This window comes from Scyliorhinus canicula, chromosome 20, assembly GCF_902713615.1.
Source record: "Scyliorhinus canicula chromosome 20, sScyCan1.1, whole genome shotgun sequence".
Classification (NCBI taxonomy): domain Eukaryota; kingdom Metazoa; phylum Chordata; class Chondrichthyes; order Carcharhiniformes; family Scyliorhinidae; genus Scyliorhinus; species Scyliorhinus canicula.
Genome location: NC_052165.1, coordinates 49,787,690 through 49,806,987, shown reverse-complemented (window position 1 = coordinate 49,806,987; position 19,298 = coordinate 49,787,690). Strand labels below are relative to the sequence as shown.

General features: G+C 44.5%; 1 protein-coding gene across 2 annotated transcripts in view; it reads right to left on the bottom strand.

The window, feature by feature from the left end:
- The window catches only part of fkbp4 (FKBP prolyl isomerase 4), a 32,705-nt gene extending 13,407 nt beyond the window's left edge, over positions 1 to 19,298 (bottom strand). Inside the window, exons 1-5 of one of the 2 annotated variants that reach the window (XM_038780244.1) lie at positions 19,040 to 19,298; positions 12,971 to 13,115; positions 11,136 to 11,278; positions 10,548 to 10,668; positions 3,230 to 3,386 (exon numbers count right to left, since the gene is read on the bottom strand). In XM_038780244.1, the coding sequence (XP_038636172.1) occupies positions 3,230 to 3,386; positions 10,548 to 10,668; positions 11,136 to 11,278; positions 12,971 to 13,115; positions 19,040 to 19,126 (653 nt within the window). In that variant the 5' untranslated portion in view covers positions 19,127 to 19,298. The remainder of the gene's footprint in view (positions 1 to 3,229; positions 3,387 to 10,547; positions 10,669 to 11,135; positions 11,279 to 12,970; positions 13,116 to 19,039) is intronic. The other variant, XM_038780243.1, reaches the window with a different exon arrangement.

The following is a 19,298-nucleotide window of genomic DNA, read 5'->3' as shown; positions in this document are numbered from 1 at the left end:
GGACCACCAATAGTCCTTCCCCAGTTGAGGAATCATGCCCCCATATTGAACACCACTTGAAAGAAATATGGAGGTAGCAAGGGTACAGAATATATTCTGGATAGGATATAGTCATTAGTAAAATTGCTCAAATCCTGAAGGACACAGTTGTCAGACAGGGCCCGTAGCAGGTAATGAGCGAACAAACACAAGGAGGAAAAGCGAATTAGAACCACATTCTCAACAATTCACCCGTTGCAGATACGTTGGTCAATGACAGTCTGGGTGAAAGTGGTCATTGTACAGTATTTATGGTGACATTTTTGCTTCACACTGGAGGACACTCTCCACTGTGATGCGTGATACTTCCTACTGTGCTAAATGAGATTGATTCAGAATAGGTCTAGCAGCTTAAAACTGGGCATCCATGAGGCACTGCGGGTCATCAGCAGACTTGTATCGCATCATGACGTGTAAACTCATGGCCTGGAACACCCCTCATTCGACTATTGCCATCAAGCCAAGGAATCAACCCTGCTTATACAATAACTTACGATGGAGAAAAAAATAAAAATACATGCAAATATTGGACTTTACAAAGAAAGACCTGGTGCGAGATTGAACAGATCTTGTGAGAGGCTTCTCGAACAAGATCTCGTGAGACTTTGTGATCTGAATTTCACCCTCACTGGGCGAAATCCAGATTTACATATTTAAGTAATCAGTCAGCCTCATTGCAAATATGCGCCCGATGCTGCGGAGGCCTTGGGCTCAAACGGCTGTGCCTTGGAGAACTCGCAGTGGCCCCGTTTAGTACTGGTCCAAACAAACATGTCTCAGGCCATTGGAGGCCCAGAGTGGTCAAGTTCTGGGCAGGTTAGTACCCTGGCACTGCTATCTGATAATCCTCGCACTACCAGGGTGCCTGGGCAGCACAAGGTGAAGGTTGTCCGTGCTAAGGTTCGAGCCCCGAGGTGCCCTGCCCTTATGAGGTGGGGCTGAAGGACCCCTAATATAGGTACATTGTAGCTGTCCAGGGGTGGGGGACTGGGAGATCGGGCCTTCAATTAAAAATGGCACCCCAATCTCTTCCTGCACTGACGAATTGAGCTCAACAGCGCTGAAAATGAAGGCAAGTGCGGCCTCGATGGGTTGTTCCTCGCAGAGGCCAAAAAAAAGAGGTGCCATCAGGGGCGGCACGTTGGCGCAGTGGCTAGCACTGCTGCCTCCGACACGGAGAACCTGGATTCGTTCCCAGCCCTGAGTCACTGTCAATGAGGAGTTTGCATATTATCTCATTGTCTGTGTGTATCTCGCCCCACAACCCAAAAGATGTGCAGGTTACGTGGATTGGCCAAATTGGGAAAAAAATTATTGGGTACTCTAAATTTTTTTTTAAAAGTGTCATTTAATAGCGAGGTAGTTATCGGTGCTGGAGGCACCGAGAAACACCATGCTAAATGTGGCCATAATGGGACTCTCGCACCGCCGAGTTTTACTTTTTAAAATGGACCTCAAAAACAGCTGAGAATATAAAGCTAGACACTGACAGGAATGGCTGCAGAATTTTGAATAAGATAACATTTTATGGGATATGGACATTGTTGGCTAGTCCAGTGTTTATTGCTCTGTCCTAGCTACAGTCTCCGAGGTGCATGTGCACCCACTGCGCTATTTGGGAGGAAATTCCAGGATTTTGACCAGGCGAAAATGAAGGAACGGCTATTTATTTCCAAGTCAGGATGGAGAACCTTGAGGCTGTGGAGTTCCCAAGTATCTGCTGCGTCCGTCTTTCTCTAAAGAACAATGGAAGCAAGTCCTCCCTGTGGTTCCAGACAAGGCAATTCTAAAATAATCCAAAAACGGATTATCTCTGGTAAAGACAAAATAACAATGGCTATCCCATCCAGGAACATCCAAAACACTCTTACAGTAGAGGTCGATCAGCCAATAGAAAGATCACAGCTAGAAAAAGAACTGAAATCTCTACCAAACCACAGATCGCCCGAAGAACCAACTATTCGCTAGAATACAATTATACTGAATTCAATCTGAATGGAAATAATGCGCATCATCTACTCCTCGTAACTCCAGGACTGTTCTGGATAATCTTTTATTTATACTTACTTATTATTGGACCAAATTATTACTTCTAATCTGTATGAATGTAGATGCATGTGTTTACCATTTTTCCTTGCCTTTTTAGATACTTACTCTATCTCAATTCAAGAAAATCTGGATAAATTGGTTCCTTTTGAAACATAACTACTGGGTCTGGAAAAGTTATCCAAGGGAAAGGGAATCTTGTTAGATTAAACCTTTGTTCCTACCAGCAGATGGTGGGTTGAATAAAGACATGGAGCCAGTCATCCCATCTCACCTGGGTCGATAACAATTTTGGGGTGGTTATCCCAGTGACAAATCGAAGGGTTTCATATGGATCAACAACTTTTGGGGAATCTCACCTCGGGCTGACCATAACAAATAGCATGCATGAGGCACACCTAAAAATGAAGTGCTGACCTGGCAAGCTGCAAGACTACATGCATGCTAAACATGGGAAGCAGCATGAAATCCCACAACCAAAGCTCTACTCTCCTGCCACATCCAGTTATGAATGGTGGGGAACAATCAAGCTTTTAACAAGAGGGCGTGTCTCCACCAACATTCTCAATGATGTACCTGGCATAGTGGAAAACTGCCTCAGCACATCCTGTTCACAAAACAGCAGGACAAATCCATTCTGCACAGCTGCCGCTTCAATCTACTCTAATCATTAGCACAGTAATGGACGGTGTCATCAATAATACTACCTAGCAGAACTGACTTACCGGTGGTCAATTTGTGTTCCATCCAGGACCACTATTTTAGTGATACTAATTGTGGACCCATGGTCCATACCCTCGCTCATTCCTCATAAAGCAGCAAATATATTATTCTGCACATTTTTTCATCTTCCTGCACCTTTAGATCATTAAAATTTACTCACCAAATTGTCTCCTACTTGGATATAGTGCTCTCAGGAAACTATTCCCTTCAGTATTCCATTCTACCTGCTTTCAACAGGTTTTTAAAAACACACCCGGGACCACCTATTATTTATTGGTTCACCTAGTCTTCTCTCCTATCTCTTTCAAACCTTGAGGCCAACAATCTTGACCCTTCATCTGCGTTGCCCAATAACATGCTTGGCTACTGTTTTAGACAGGAGTGAATAAGTGATCTCTAAAGGCGCTATATTTAAACTTACTTTGGTTTTAGCGATATAATAGCCTCTTCTCCTTTTTCCATTTCTTGTAATGCCTTCTCAATTCCTGGAGGAACGTTGTGTTCTTCACCATCGCCAATGATAAATGACACATCTCGACTGTCAAAGGTTGTACCCTGATATTTTCCCTCCAAATGGACTGAAATAAAGAGACGGGAATGGTTTAAAGGAAAATCAACTGCGTAAACCTACACTCAGTTTTCTGCAGCAAAGAGCTGCCTTGATTCAAGCACACTCCATTTCATTCGCGTGGTTTGTACTCAAATGTGGAAATTGAATGGCTGTCCTTTCTTTTTAAGTCAGAGTTCTGAGTGAACTCGCAAATAAAACATTGCTAGTTTCTTGGTTTTTTTTAAAATCTACCATCATCTACTGGAAAATGTTGCATTGCTTGATCATCTAACCATCTAATAAAAATGTTGTATAATACAATGGCTTGGATTTTCCACAAAGCGGCAATCATTGTTGGTCTGCCAATGAGCTTCTACTCTTAGACTTCCGGTGGCAGCCATGACATTTTAAAAATTGCAAACAATTGAACAGTGGTTTTAGGTGTTCCAAATATATTTTTACAAACTATTTGGATGAATTGTGCTGCAAAACAAATAAATAAAAAAATAAACTTGAAGGATATCATAAAGTTTATAACCAAATAGAGAAAGAAGGCTAAAGGGAACTGGGGCCATATTAGAGTCAACAGTTGACAAAACTATAATGGATAACAAGGAAATGGTAGTCTATTTAAATGAGTACGTTGCAATTTGTAGGAAGAGAACAAAATATCAGTGGTAACTGGGAACCAAAAACAAATTGTATTTTACAGTACTTAATACTGCTTCATCGGACATTGCAAATAACTGACACCAAGTCAAATAGGAGATTAGGACAGATGACCAAAACTGACCCAGAGGTAGGTTTTACAGTGTCCTAAAAAGAACAAAGCAAGGTAGAGAAGTGTAGCAAAGAAATTCCAGAGTTTAGGGCAAAAGCAGATGTCCTGACATAGGGATTCTTCTGATGAAAATGTCAAGTGCCTCGTGGAACTGGTCTTTTGCCTCTGCAGTGGAGCAGTGTGGGATTAATTTGCCCCACGGCATATTTAGACATTAGTCTGCGTTTGGGCTCCACTCTAGGTATTTTTTCAGGGTTCACTCCCTTGGGCTTCATAATGCATGTACTAGGACCTCTTGTGAAGCTTTAATCTATGTCGAACAAGTCAATCATAGAATTTACAGTGCAGGAGGCCATTCGGCCCATCGAGTCTGCACCGGCTCTTTGAAAGAGCACCCTACCCAAGCCCACACCTCCACCCTATCCCCACAACCGAGTAACGCCACCCAACACTACGGGCAATTTTGGACACTAAGGGCAATTAAGCATGGCCAATCTACCTAACCTGCACATCTTTGGACTGTGGGAGGAAACCGGAGCACCCGGAGGAAACCCACGCACACACAGGGAGAACGTGCAGACTCCACACAGACTGTGATCCAAGCCGGGAATCGAACCTGGGACCCTGGAGCGGTGATGCAATTGTGCTAACCACTATGCTACCGTTGCATATTAAATGTGAGGCATCTAATATGTGGGTGAAGAGGATTAGCATGTTTCCTGCTTATATGCTAGTTTGCTTCTCATTTTCAGCCTACATATGGTGTTGCAAGTCTCTCCTTGTCAGGACACAGCAAGTGCCACTGGCAAATCCTCAGCTTGTGGTAACACAGAAACTAGAGTTCCTCCCAGCCCGTAGCTATAGCTTTTGTCATAGAAAAGATCTAGAATAAGCTAGAATTGAGGCTTTTTCCCCCAGGTTTAAAATATGACAAGACTGCAGCCACTGAAATGGGAGAAGAGGAGTTGACATGTTAATGAATTAACCAGCCTTATTGTTGTGCACACCATCAGGAATATTAATCAATTTAGCCTATTAAGGGAACTGCAACCATTATGGTGGCAATAATTCTATTCATGTAAACTCAACAGGAGATAACCTAGCATATTTTCAGCAGGTATGCGTAGGAAACGGAACAAAAAATAAAATCCAAGAACAGGGAAGGAGGTAAGACATTTTTCAGAAGAGGGGTAAGCGTTAGGCAGTCAAAATAAGCAGCTGAAGTCCATACATGGGCCTGGAGCTGGGAGCGAAGTCACATAAGATCAGTTTCAACAGTGCAGAGTTGCCTAGAAGGGAAGATAATGCCAAAAATAATGAAGTCAGCCCACTAATAGGACTAAGCACCATGGCTACTTAGTAGCCAAGTGAAATCAAGAGAAGTTTGTAAAAGGTGATTGCAACAGTTAATCTATATTTTCATTTGTTGTCTACAAAATAAAACAGTTTAACAACTCAGATCTGGCCTTGTCTTTGTGTACCAGCAGAACCACAGAAAAGTGCATAATATTCAGTTCAGCATAACATTCGGTTCAGATAAGATGCTCTTGCGTAGATATTAATAATAATCTTTTATTGTCACAAGTATGAAGTTACTGTGAAAAGCCCCTTGTCACCACATTCTGGCGCCTGTTTGGGTAAGTTGGTACGGGAATTGAACCTGCGCTGCTGGCCTTGTTCTGCATTGCAAACCAGCTGTCTAGTCCACTGAGCTAAACCAGCCCTACGTCATAGAACACTGAACACATTAATCTTATTGGAATATACTTTATTGCATTTGGTCTGAGTATATCTCTGGCAAAACTGAAACTCAAGAGGATTACAGAACAGGGGAGAGTCTCTCTAAAGGAAACATTGGGGTAGCATGGTTGTATAGTGGTTAGCACTATGGCTTCACACACCAGGGTCCCAGGGTCGATTCCCGACTTGGGTCACTGTATGTGCGGAGTCTTCACGTTCTCCCTGTGTCTGCGTGGGTTTCCTTCGGGTGCTCCAGCTTCCTCCCCCAGTCCAAAGATGTGCAGGTTTGGTAGATTGGCCATGATAAATTGCCCGTAGGTTAGATGGGGATGCTGGGTTACAAGGATTGGGTGGAGGTGTGGGCTTAGGTAGGGTGCTCTTTCGAAGACTCGATGGGCCTCATTTTTAATGTAAATTCTACAATTATTAAAAAGATTAATCTGGAATACTACTTTAAACTAAACTGTGGGAATAAGGGGCTGGATTCTCCCCTACTCGGCGGGGCGGGGGTCCCCGGCAGGATGGAGTGGCGTGAACCACTCTGGCGTCGGGCCGGCCTAAAGGTGCGGATTTCTCCACACCTTTAGGGGCCAAGCCCTCACCTTGAGGGGCTAGGCCTGTGCCGGAGTGGTTCCCGTCCCGCCGGCTGGCGTGAGAGGCCTTGGCGCCACGCCAGCCGGGGCCGAAGGGACTTCGCCGGCTGGCGGCTGCTGACGTCATCCCCGTGCATACGTTGGGGAGGGGTCACTTCCGCGTATGCCATCGCGGAGGCTATGGCCGACGCGGAAGGAAAAGAGTGCCCCCACGGCACAGATCACCCCAGGACCCCACCGGTAAGGGAGGTGGTTTAATTCACGCTGGCGGGACTGGCATTACAGCAGCGGGACTTTGGCCCATCACAGGCTGGAGAATCGCCCTTGGGGGGGGGGGGGGGGGGGGGGGGGGGAGGAGGAGGAGAGAGGAGAGACACCGGCGTGGCGCGATTCCCACCCCCGCCGAATCTTTGGTGCTGGAGAATTCGGCAGCCGGCGGTCACACCGCCCCCCCCCCCCCCCCCCCCCCCCCCCCCGGCCGATTCTCCGACCCCACGGCGGGGAGGGGGGGGGGGGGGGGGGGGGGGGTCGTCGGAGAATCCAGCCCAAGGTTAGTGGAAATACAGGTGTTATAGTAAAAGACAACTTTAGGAGTAATAAGGAGGGTCTTCTCGTCTAAAAGACATTAGAATGAAAATTACAGTCAAAGCTGGGGCACCAATCCTATTACATATTGTCCTGGTGCAAGTAAGGTAAACAATGGCTACACATGCCCACCTACCACCTCCGGCCATGCGCTCCTCCGGCAGAGGCACTACTTCAAATGAAGGTGAAAGAAATTCTTAAAAATTCACCTAACCCCTGAAACCGATCAAACAAGTTGCAGGAGGCCCAGGAATGGGTGATACCACCCCCAGTTCTGAATGCCACTCAGTTAGGACTTCTCCAATTTCATTTTTGAATGTTTGTAGCAAATCAATACACACTGCAGGGGTGACGACATTTCTCCTTCCCCCACTACAGACATCAAGTGAATTCCCTCAGTCTGCATTTTTTCAGATAAATATAGTTCTAGCACAAAGCATATCATTGTAAATAAAGGCTTCTAAACTAGGCAATTACATAGCACGCCTTTGAACTTTATCAAGGCTTTCAACAACAATAATAATCATGGGCAGCACAGTGGATAGCACGGCGTCGAGGTCCCAGGTTTGATCCCGGCTCTGGGTCACTGCCCGTATGGAGTTTGCACATTCTCCCCACGTTTGCGTGGGTTTCGCCCCCACAACCCAGAGATGTGCAGGCTAGGCAGATTGGCCACTCTAAATTGCCCCTTAATTGGAACAATGAATTGGGTACTCTGAATTTATTTTAAAAATAATAATCGTTATTAGTGTCACAAGTAGACTTACATTAACACTGCAATGAAGATACTGCAAAAATCCCCTAGTCGGCACACTTCGGCGCCTGTTTGGGTACAATGAGGGAGAATTCAGAATGTCCAATTCAACTAACAAGCACATCTTTCGGGACTCGTGGAAGGAACCGGAGCACCCGGAGGAAACCCACAGAGACACGGGAAGAACATGCAGACTCCGACAGCGACGCAAGCCGGGAATCGAACCCGGGTCCTTGGCTCTGTGAAGCAACAGAAAATTCACCTGACCCCTGAAACTGATCAAACTAGTTGCAGGAGGCCCAGGAATGGTGATACCACCCCCAGTTCCGAATGCTGTGATGCCACTCATGCTAACCATGTGCTACTGTACCACCTTCCCTATCCACACCTTATGTTACGATACCAGTTGGTGTTACGACTGGACGGGAAGATTCCAGAATGGAACCCTGACTCAAAAGACAGTAACTGTTATTTTTCTTTCAGAAAACGTGGATGAACTGTCACAGGAATTCTAATTAGCTTTTAACAACAAAAAACTAAACATGAAAAGTTTGACTCATAGTACAATACTCTTTCACTTCCACATCTTCAAAACGTACACAGATCGCTTTGGCAAAAAGAAAAACACAGGTTACAAAGTATATCTTCGGCTACATTTTCAATAAACACACAGTCCCTGTAACCCACAAGGCTAACTGTGGTCAGCCACTCCACTTTGAAACCAAGTGGTAGATACTACCCAATCAAACAGTGTGTCTGGAATGGGTCATTTGATCCTGGCTGTTGTTGAATTATTCTACGTGTAATAGGATCTGGTGATTTGTCAGGCAGTCAATGAAAGTACACAGTAATAACACTACTTTCAGGGGCCAACACTCAATTCTGTGTCAGATGCACTGACAGTGTTCCTGGTTCACATCGGAAGGAGTGAGGAATGGTGTAATTTGAACACAACGGCGATTTAAAAATTGAGGACTTGCTGCACTGGTGGCCAATGTAAGTAGGCACCAGATTGATGAACGAACAGGACTTGTTGTGAGTTAAGATACGTGCAGCAGAGTTGTAGATGAGCTCATGTTCATAGGAGGGTGAAAGATGAGATACTGACCAGGGCAACACTGTAATAGTCATTTCCTGCAATAAAATATAAATGTACTGAAGGGCGGCATGGTGGTGCAGTGGTTAGCACTGCTGCCTCACGGCACAGAGGACCCGGATTCGATCCTGGGCCACTGTCTGTGTGAAGTTTGCACATTCTTCTCGTGCCTGTGTGTGTCTCCCCCACAAACCCAAAGATGTGCAGCTTAGGTAGATTGGCCATGCTAAATTGCCCCTTAAATTAAGAAAAGTGAATTGGGTACTTTATTTGAAAAAAAATATATGTACTGTATTGTGCCAAGAACAAACCCAGTTTCTCAAGTCTCTCTGTATGACGGGGGGGGGGGGGGGGGGGGGGGGGGGGGGGGGGGGGGTTTGCCATTCAAATAAATTCTCCAAGGACTTGATAGCCTTCAAAAAGTGTGGTGTATAGAATTGGCCGCAGAGCCAACTGAAGTTGAACCAGCATGGGCAGGACAAGTGATTGGGGGCCGAAGGGCCTGTACTGCGCTGTAATGTTCTATGTATAAAAGGTTTAAACAAATCTAATTTATTTTGTACGTGATGTTTCTATCAATAAAATCATGGATCCTGTGAGCTTTCCATAGAACCCCTGCAGTGCAGGCGGCCATTTGGCATAAAGAGTCTGCACCAACCCTCCGAAACAGCCTACTCCCCCGCTCTATCCCCGTAACCCACACATCTTTGGATTGTGGGAGGGAACTGGAGCACCCGGAGGAAACCCATGCAGATACTGGGAGAACGTGCAAACTCCACACAGCCACCCAAGGCCAGAATTGAATCCAGGTCTCTGGCGCTGTGAGGCATCAGTGCTAACCACTGTGCTTTCTAACAGCCATCTCCTCGTTATGCCACCTTGAGGTTTGTTCATGTATACCTGCAGGTTTCCCTTACCTGTACTCATTTCCAAATTGTACCTTTTTGTTTATATTGCCTCTCATTTTCCCTAATTCCATAATAACCTCCAGGTTCCTTACCATCTTCTCCCCACCCCACTGAGGTCATGACTTTAATTTCCTCATCCCAAGAGTTCCAGGCCACTACCTAGTTCCATGTCTTCACTATTCCTCAGTTCTTCCTTCCACCAAATTCAGTCTTTCCCCTCTCCCACAATGTGGCTACATCCTAAGTTGCTAACCTTGCACCCACCCATCCCACAATTCAACGATCTATCTTATTTAAAATTAAAAGTACCTAATTATTTTTCCCCCCCAATTAAGGGGCAATTTAGCGTGGCCAATCCACCTAACCTGTACATCTTTGGGTTCTGGGGGTGAGACTCACGCAGACACGGGAGAATGAGCAAACTCCACACGGACAGTGACCCTGGGCTGGTAGCGTACCCGGGTTCTCGGCGCAATGAGATAGCAGTGCTAACCACTGCACCACCATGCTATCCTTCAAAGAGTTCACTTGGGAAAAAGTGGATTGGAGGAAACATGGGTCAGGCTGTTGGTTCTGGCTTGATGCATGAACAGCAATAAATGGGAGACGGTTTTCAGGCTTGGCTTTTCTATCAGTACATATATGCAGCTGGATTGCTGATATGCCTTGCAAGCGAACTCTAAAAAAAAAGGTAGTGGCAAGAAATGATATGGGTAAAAAGTAGCCTCTTACTCTCAACAGATGCTCCTTCATTAGGTTTAGAGTAACTTTCTCCCTTCTTTCGGATTCGGCGAATAATTCCACCATCTTCATCCTCCGTCAGATCTTCTGCTTTGATTTCAAAAAGCTCAATCTTAAAAAGGAAGAGGAATAACAGAAATGGTGTCAAATATCACCACAGAGCACTTCACTTTCATGGAGAATTTACAACAATTCAAGATGTATTCTTTAGCTTAAGACACTTCTCTACCTTGCCTTCTCCTTGATGAGTGCATGGGACATTACAATCAAATTCCCATCTCTAAATATTATATGGCGCTAACAAACCTTGTACAGTAATCGATCCAGTAATAATGAGGCCAAAGCTTGTTTAAGAATCAATATAGCACACAGCAACTGGTTTGCTCTGTGATGAGATTTCCCTCAGCTAATCACATAATAATCATGCTTTATATGATTCAATATAATTAACAAATTCTACAAATAAATTTACAAATGGAAAACAGTCAAATTTCAACAATTAGCAATAAACAGGGTATAAATATTTAGATATTGATCCCTGTTGAAAGGGAAATTAAGTTATTTTTAAAAAGTAGGTACCTCAAATACGAGAATGGCATTGGGTGGAATTTTTGGTGGACTGCCTGCAGAGCCATAGGCATATTCTGGTTTACAGATGATTTGACAGACTTCGTTGATCTTCATGGTGGCCACAGCAATGTCCCATGCTTTAATAACTTGCCCTGTTCAAAGAAAGGAAAGTTGATACTTCAGTCCCTTCGTCAAAGTGCAATGGCCTCAACAGAAAAAAAATGAATCACCCTCAGTCTAAGTGGACCCTTATTCAGCGGAACAAATTTTATGTCACATGAAAATCAACATTGATGTCTTACATGATACAATAGAATATCACATACATAAAAATAAACTTCCATTGGGAACTCGATGAGTCAGTGGGTTCTCCTTTTTTCATACATTGTGTACCCAATTATTTTTTTCCCCAATTAAGGGGCAATTTAGCATGGTTAATCCACCTAACCTGCACATTTTTTGGATTGTGGGGGGTGAGACCCACGCAGACACGGGGAGAATGTGCAAACTCCACACGCACAGTGACCCTGGCCGTGATTGAACACGGGCCGTTGGAACTGTGAGGCAGCAGTGCTGACCACTTGGATTCTAACACTATCTGCACCTTAATAAGAACACTACTAGCCTGGCAATATCTCTGATGCTGTAGGGTCCCATCTAAAATGACTCCATCTAGCTCCCAGTATTTTGAACCTACAGTACAATACTGCTTACAATTCTAAGCTAATACAAAAAGAATAATAAGTATCATTGGCACAATATGGTGAGCATTTCTGAGGCAAGATTAATGGGCATTACTGAAGTAGGATTGGAGCATGATTTTCCACATGTACAGCGCGCGTTATGCCTGGGCAGGAAGATTCAGTCAACACTGAACACAGTCGTACTTGGGAGTGCTTAATGGGCAAGCGGAGAGGCAGATATTGTACCTGCTTATAACTTGCACTATGAAACTCGGTGGACACAAAAGTGTTAATTCTGCAGAATCAATATCCCTTCCCTTGAAGAGTTCAAAGCTCCACAAAACTCTGCACTGCTAGGATGGTATTGCCCCATCAAGAATACCTATATCAACTATAGTAAAGGTTAAATAAAGGATTTTCTAATAATACTGCATGCAGCCTACACCTAGACTGCAATATATATTCTTTAGAATTACTGGCAAAAGACAGCGAATATGCAAATGACTCTCCTGCCCATTTAGAGATTTCATAACTTCTGCATGGCATTCTCCCGCTTGATGCGACTTGAATCAATAATTAAAAAAATTTTTTTTGTTAGAGTATCCAATTCATTTTTCCAATTGAGAGGCAATTTAGCATGGCCAATCCACCTACCCTGCACATCTTTGGGTTGTGGGGGCGAAAACCATGCAAACACGAGGAGAATGTGCAAACTCCACACGGGCAGTGACCCAGAGCCGGGATTGAACCTGGGACCTCGGCGCCGTGAGGCAGCAGTGCTAACCACTGCGCCACCGTGCTGCCCGACTTGAATCAATAATTGAGCCCAATTCAAATAATAACCAAAAACAGCAATCGTAATTCAAACAGTAAGATCAGGGTTGATGTATACCCAGTGTACACAATACAGTACCTCTGAAAAGGCCGAATGGCCACTACACAAGTCTTCTCCCCCAGAAACTGAAAAGATGTTCACTAAACAAAACTAGTTATCTCTCTATTTCTCTGGTGTTCATGTTGAATGGACATGTGTAAACAGGTGTTTCAATTCATTTCTGAAGTTACAGTAATGGAGCAGAAAAAGCTGAGAAAATTCCTGCCCTTGCTGTTCTACTAGAGGCAGGAAACTTTAAGGAACACAATAAATCAAAAGTATCTTACCTTTGCCAAGGTCAAATGTGAAATAGTCATCTCGATCTCTACTTGAGTCAAATTTAGTTCCATCTAACAGTACCCCAGTATAGTGGACAGAGACCTTATCTCCTGTCATTGGGGTCTCATCACCAATGCCATCCTTTTTGATCAGCTGAAAGAGGAAAGGCATGTAAAGATTAATGGTTAAACATATTTTTAGGATTAAGGGTACAAGTCATCGAGATTATGAATAACTAAGTTAAAGATCACAGAAGTATTTTAATTCTATCTTATGAAAATCCTTTTAAGAATATGTCTGATTACTGCTTATTTTATCATTCTATTATCCTCCATCAGATCTCGCATATCACGTAGGAAGTCGCTGAAGCAATTTTTTTTTATTGATTTGAACTTTTCAAAGTAGGATGACAATTTTCAGGAACAGAACACGTTAGAAAAATATTGAATGAACACAGCTGTATCCAGCACTCCTAAATGTTTTAATCAGAACTCACTGTACAATTTCATTTGCATTGCTCTCATACAATTACCATTGGCTTATGTTTAATTGCATGCAGTGGTGGGAATTAACACTGTGCCCCTAAAACTAGACATACAACAAAAATGTGGTTATTGGGTTAGGAGGTAATGTGTAACCTATAAATATAGTTTACAAAAGGTAGGCTTCAGTTCTATTCTTCCCTAACTAACATAGAACAGTACAGCACAGAACAGGCCCTTCGGCCCTCGATGTTGTGCCGAGCAATGATCACCCTACTCAAACCCACGTATCCACCCTATACCCGTAACCCAACAACCCCCCTCTTAACCTTACTTTTTAGGACACTACGGGCAATTTAGTATGGCCAATCCACCTAACCCGCACATCTTTGGACTGTGGGAGGAAACCGGAGCACCCGGAGGAAACCCACGCACACACGGGGAGGACGTGCAGACTCCGCACAGACAGTGACCCAGCCGGAAATAGAACCTGGGACCCTGGAGCTGTGAAGCGTTTATGCTAACCACAATGCTACCATGCTGCCCTGACTTTCTGGCTTAGAATAGCAATCCTTATGGAATTATCAATTCTCACTGAATTACATCTCGTTTTGCACAGTGGAATTTGCATCGAACTTGGTGCCCAAACTCATTTCACATAGGATCCACACATCCATCGTCAAATTGTTAAACTCGAGTCGAAAAGGACAAATGCAGAAATAAACCAACTAATTTTCCCACAAACTTCCCATTTACACTGATTAAATTCTTGCACATTGAACTGTGGATGTTTTTCTGTTTGCTGTTTCTTATTTCGGTCATTTATGTAACACAAAAAGATGATTTGGAATGACTTCCCTCACTATCTTGGAATAGGAGACTGTGCTCCCAAGACTCAAAATCAACGGAAAAAGTGCACTGTAAATTCATCAGGATATTACCAAGCATTTCTGTAATAGCGGCCATAACTCAGTATGGTTTAAGGAGTTACGGAAGAGTGAAGATGAACCGGATATAAATGTTTTGCATTGGGGAAAGGCTGATTTTAATATAAGGCAGGGACTGGCCAAAGCAGAGTGGGAGCATCTTCTTGAAGGAAAGTCTACATCAGAACAGAGGGAGTCATTCAAAAAGGAAAGCGAGAGTGTCCATGTGGTCCAAAGAACTCCGGGTATAAAGGATATACGGGATTGGACAAGGAAAAAAGGGAGGCTTATGGCAGATACAGCGGCTCAAAACAGTGGAAGCCCTACAAGAGTATAGAAAGTGCAAGAGGGCACTTACAAAAGAAATTTAGAGAGTGAAAAAAAACACTGGTGGGCAAAATAAAGGAACATTCCAAGGTGTTTTGCAAGTATATTAAGGGCAAGAGGGTAAAGAGTAGTGCCCATTCGGGAACAAAGTGGTAATGTATGGGAGAGCCAGAAGACTTAGGTGAGGTTTCAAATGAGTTTTTTTGCATCTGTGTTCACTTTATAGAAATAAAGGAGGGGGACTGTGATATAATTGAACATATTAGCAACGAGAGGGTGGCGGTGTTAGCTGTTATAGTAGGCTTAAAAGTATATAAATCCCCAGGCCCAGGCGAGATGCATCCTATGCTGCTGTGTGAGATAAAGGAGAAAAAGATTGCAGGGGCTCCGGTGCTAATTTTCAAATCCTCCCTGGCCACTAGAGAGATGTCAGAAGATTGGAGGACAGCTAACATGGTACCATTATTCAAAAAGGGAAGTAGGGATAAAGCAGGTAATTACAGACCAGTGTGTCTAACATCAGTGGTAGGGAAATTATTGGGAAAAAATTCTGAGGGACAGAATTAATTTCCACTGAGAGGCAAGGATTGATTGAGGATAGTTAGCATGGTTTTATCAGGCAGAGATCATGTCTAACAAATCTGATTAAAGTTTCCGAGGCGACTAAGTGTGGATGAGGGTAGTGCAGTTGAGTTAGATGACATGGACTTCAGTAAGGCTTTTGACAAGGTCTTGCATGGAAGACGGACCAGGGAGGCAAGAGCCCATGGGAATCCAGGACAATTTGGCAAATTAGATCCAAAAATTAGCTAAGTGGCAGGAGGCAGAGGGTGCTGGTCAAAGTTTGTTTTTGTGACTGGAAGTCTGCAGGGATCAGTGCTGGGTCCCTTGTATTTTTAATTTTATTGATTACATTTAGAGTACCCAATTAATTTTTTTCCCCAATTAAGGGGCTATTTAGTGTGGCCAATCCACTGAAGCTCCACATCTTTGGGTTGTGGGGGTGAAACCCATGCAGACACGGGGAGACTATGCAAACTCCACACAGACAGTGACCCAGGGCCAGGATCGAACCCGGGTCCTCAGCACCTTGGGCAGTAATGCTAATCACTGCACCACCGTGCCGCCCCCTTGTCCTTTGTATGCATCAATGATCTAGGCATGAAAGTAGCAGGTATGATCATTAAGTTCTCAGATAACATGAAAATTAGTGGTGTGATAAATAGTGAGGACGAAAGCCTTAGATTTCAGGATGATATGCATGGCTAGTCAGAACAGTGGCAAATGGAATTTAGCCCTGAAAAGCATCAGTACAATAAGTCAGGGGCATGCGCAATGAACTTTTGGATGTTTGGAAGTACAGAGGACCAGAGGGTTCTTAGGGTGCAGTCCACAGATCCCTAAAGGTAGCAGGACAGATGGTTAAGATGGCATATTTTTAAAAAACATTGTTCACAAGATGTGGGTGTTGCTGCCTGGGCCAGCATTTATTGTCCATCCCTAAATGCCCTTGAATTGAGCTGAGCAGCTTGCTGGGCCATTTCAGAGTCAACCACATGTAGGCCAGACCAGGCAAGGACGGCACATTTCCTTCCCTAAAAGGACGTTAGTGAACCAGATGGGTTTTTACGACAATCAACAATAGTTTCATGGTCATCATCAAACTTTTAATTGAATTCAAATTTCACCGTCTGCCATGGTGGGGTTCCAACCTGGGTCCCTGGATTACTAGTTCAGTGACAATACCACTACACCACTGCCTCCCCGATGGAATACTTGCCTTTATTAGCCTAAGCATGACTGAATGCAGTTCTGGTCACCACACGATAGGAAGGATGAGAGGGTGCAGGGGCATTTCAACTATGCAGAGGCTGGCTAGGCTGGGGTTGTTTTCCCTAGAGCAAAGAAGGCTGAGGGAGAACCTGATTGAGGTGTACAAAATTATGAGGACCATAGAAAGTAGATAAGAAGAATCTTTCTCCATTAGCAGAGGGGTCAATAACCAAGATTTAAGGTAAGTGGCAGGAGATTTAGAGGGGATTTGAGGAAAAACTTTCACCCAGAGGGTGGTAGGAATCTGGAACTCATTCCCTGAAAGTGTCGGAGGCAAAAACACTCAACATTTAAGAAGCACCTAGATGGGCACTTGAATCATAGCATGCAAGGTTACAGACAAAGTGTTAGAAAATGGGATTGATGACTGTCAGAGACATGATGGGCCTCTTTTTGTGCTGTAAGCCTCCTACGATTCTAGAAATTATAGTTATGAAGCGTGACTTGAGATCACAAAATCTAATTAGAGAAAGGGTTACTGAAGCAAAGGCCATTTTTAATAAAGGGAATCTGATAAATATTGTCTTTCTTTCAATTAAGTGTAACAGAAGTGAGTAGGACTTAGGTTACAATGGGTGGCTCTTGTGATCACACCGGCAAAGACCAGATGAACCAAACAGCCTGATTTTATCATACAAGATTCTACAAGGGCACCTTTCCATAACAACATAATTAATTCAGGAACTCAGTATAAAGAATACAAAGGCTCTGAATTAATTCCGCATACCTTTTCCAGATCTGAAGGTGGAGTTTTAGACTACCTAACCAATACTGGCAGCTGGAATGGGAAACTATTTCTTCCTACTGCGTATTGCCTTGGGTGAGCACATGCGGCAGAAGGAAGAATGAAGTTCTTAATTTCAAAACTAAAACGTAGGGAGATCACAATGAAAGGATGTCAGGCCTGTATCAGCTCGTCCCAATTTACAAGACCCCCTCCCTCCCTCAACTGTCGATATATAGAAGGGTCATAGATTTCCTACGGCAGAAAGAGGCCATTCGGCCCATTGAGGCTGTATCGACCCTATGAAAGCGCACAGCACCCACACCCCCATCCTATTCCAATAAACCCCACTTAACCGTTGGACACTAAGAGACAATTTAGCATGGCTAATCGACCTAACCTGCTTATCTTTGGACTGTAGGAGGAAACCAGAGCACACACAAGGTAACATTAAGTTAACGAGTACCATATATAATTCAGTTTTCAATGGCCCTTGCGTCCCTAGTAGCCCGGCGAAGGATTTTGCTACAGTGGAAGGACGCGAGGCCCCCAAGCGTGGAGACCTGGATCAATGACATGGCGGGCTTCATTAAGCTTGAGAAGGTTAAATTCGCCCCGAGAGGATCGGTGCAAGGGTTCTTTAAACGGTGGCAACCTTTCCTCGACTTTCTGGCTCAACGATAGGGTACTGGGACAGTAGCAGCAGCAACCCGGGGGGGTGGGTGGGGGGACGGGACGTTGATTATGTTTGCTTATTTTATTTAAATTTGATTTATTTAATTTTAATTTATGGTTAAGTTCTCTTGTTTGGGGGGGGGGGTGGGGGGAGTGTGATGCATGTGATGTTACGGTATGGGGGGAATTGTGGGTGTTATGGGGCTGTTAGTTGCATATTGCTGCTTGTTGCTATACTTGTTATATTTTCTGTAAAAAATTCCAATAAAATTCTTTTAAAAAAATAATTCAGTTTTCACCTTCTGTTTGTTAAATTTCAAAATCTACACTGCTCAAAATGGGTTCAGCTTCATCAACCATGGGCGCAGTGTTTAGCACTACTACCTCAGGGTGCCGAGGACCCAGGTTCGATCCCAGCCCACTGTCTGAGTGGAATTTGCCCATTCTTCCCAATTCTTAATTGGAAAAAGAGAGAATTGGGTACTTGATTTTTTTTTAAAAAAAGCTTAATCGATCGCAGTCGGAAAACCCTTTCAGGCTGAAGTGAGGCAGAACGAGCTGGACGGGTAAACCCCCATTTCAACAAGAGCCCGGGGAGGGGGGTGAGATAATGTGCTGAGCACCCACATGAATTTGGTTGTTTTATGGGGCAGGGTGGGTGTTTGTTAAGACAGGAAGGAGCCTGGCTGCGGTGGGGCCGCTCGCACATCCCGCAGTGCTGGCTGCCGTTTGAACCGCCCAGCAACCACGCCGCGGGGAAAGGGGAGCGCCAGACGGGCTCTCTCTCTCTCTCACCCACACCGGGCCAACATCTGGATCAGGCAGCCCATTCCGAACGGGGCGGGGAAAAATCAACCATTATAGAAACGCCAGGTTTTTAAAAATTGGCCTCAAAACAGCAGCTCACGCTTCCATGATTCAATCGAAACCCCTCAAGGCACCTCGTGTGCACGGGCGACCCGGAGCTGCTGTCCGCCGTTTCCCCCCCCCCCCCAAAAAAAACCTGAGTCAAATATAAATTTGGCCAGAGTGGGTAAGGATTTCCGAGTTAACCCGGATTTCAGTTGCAGGGAGGTGGGTGGGGGGGTTGCTGCTGATTCCGGCTCTTACCTTTAGAACTCCTCCATCTTTCTTGGGGCTGATATCCTCCCCCTCGATCGGGATCTGCTGCTCGGTCTTCTCTTCCCCGGCAGTCATCCTTCCGCTCCAAACTGTTCCTTTTCACAAAAGAAAGGTGTGTTTTTTTTTCGTTCTTTGTTGTTTTGGGTGCAGGGTCTGGCGGCGGTAACACGCCCGGTTTCTGCACGCAGCCGGAACGTCTGGCAAACTCTCGGCCGTTTGGCGAGTGTGATAATGGGAGGCGGGCCGC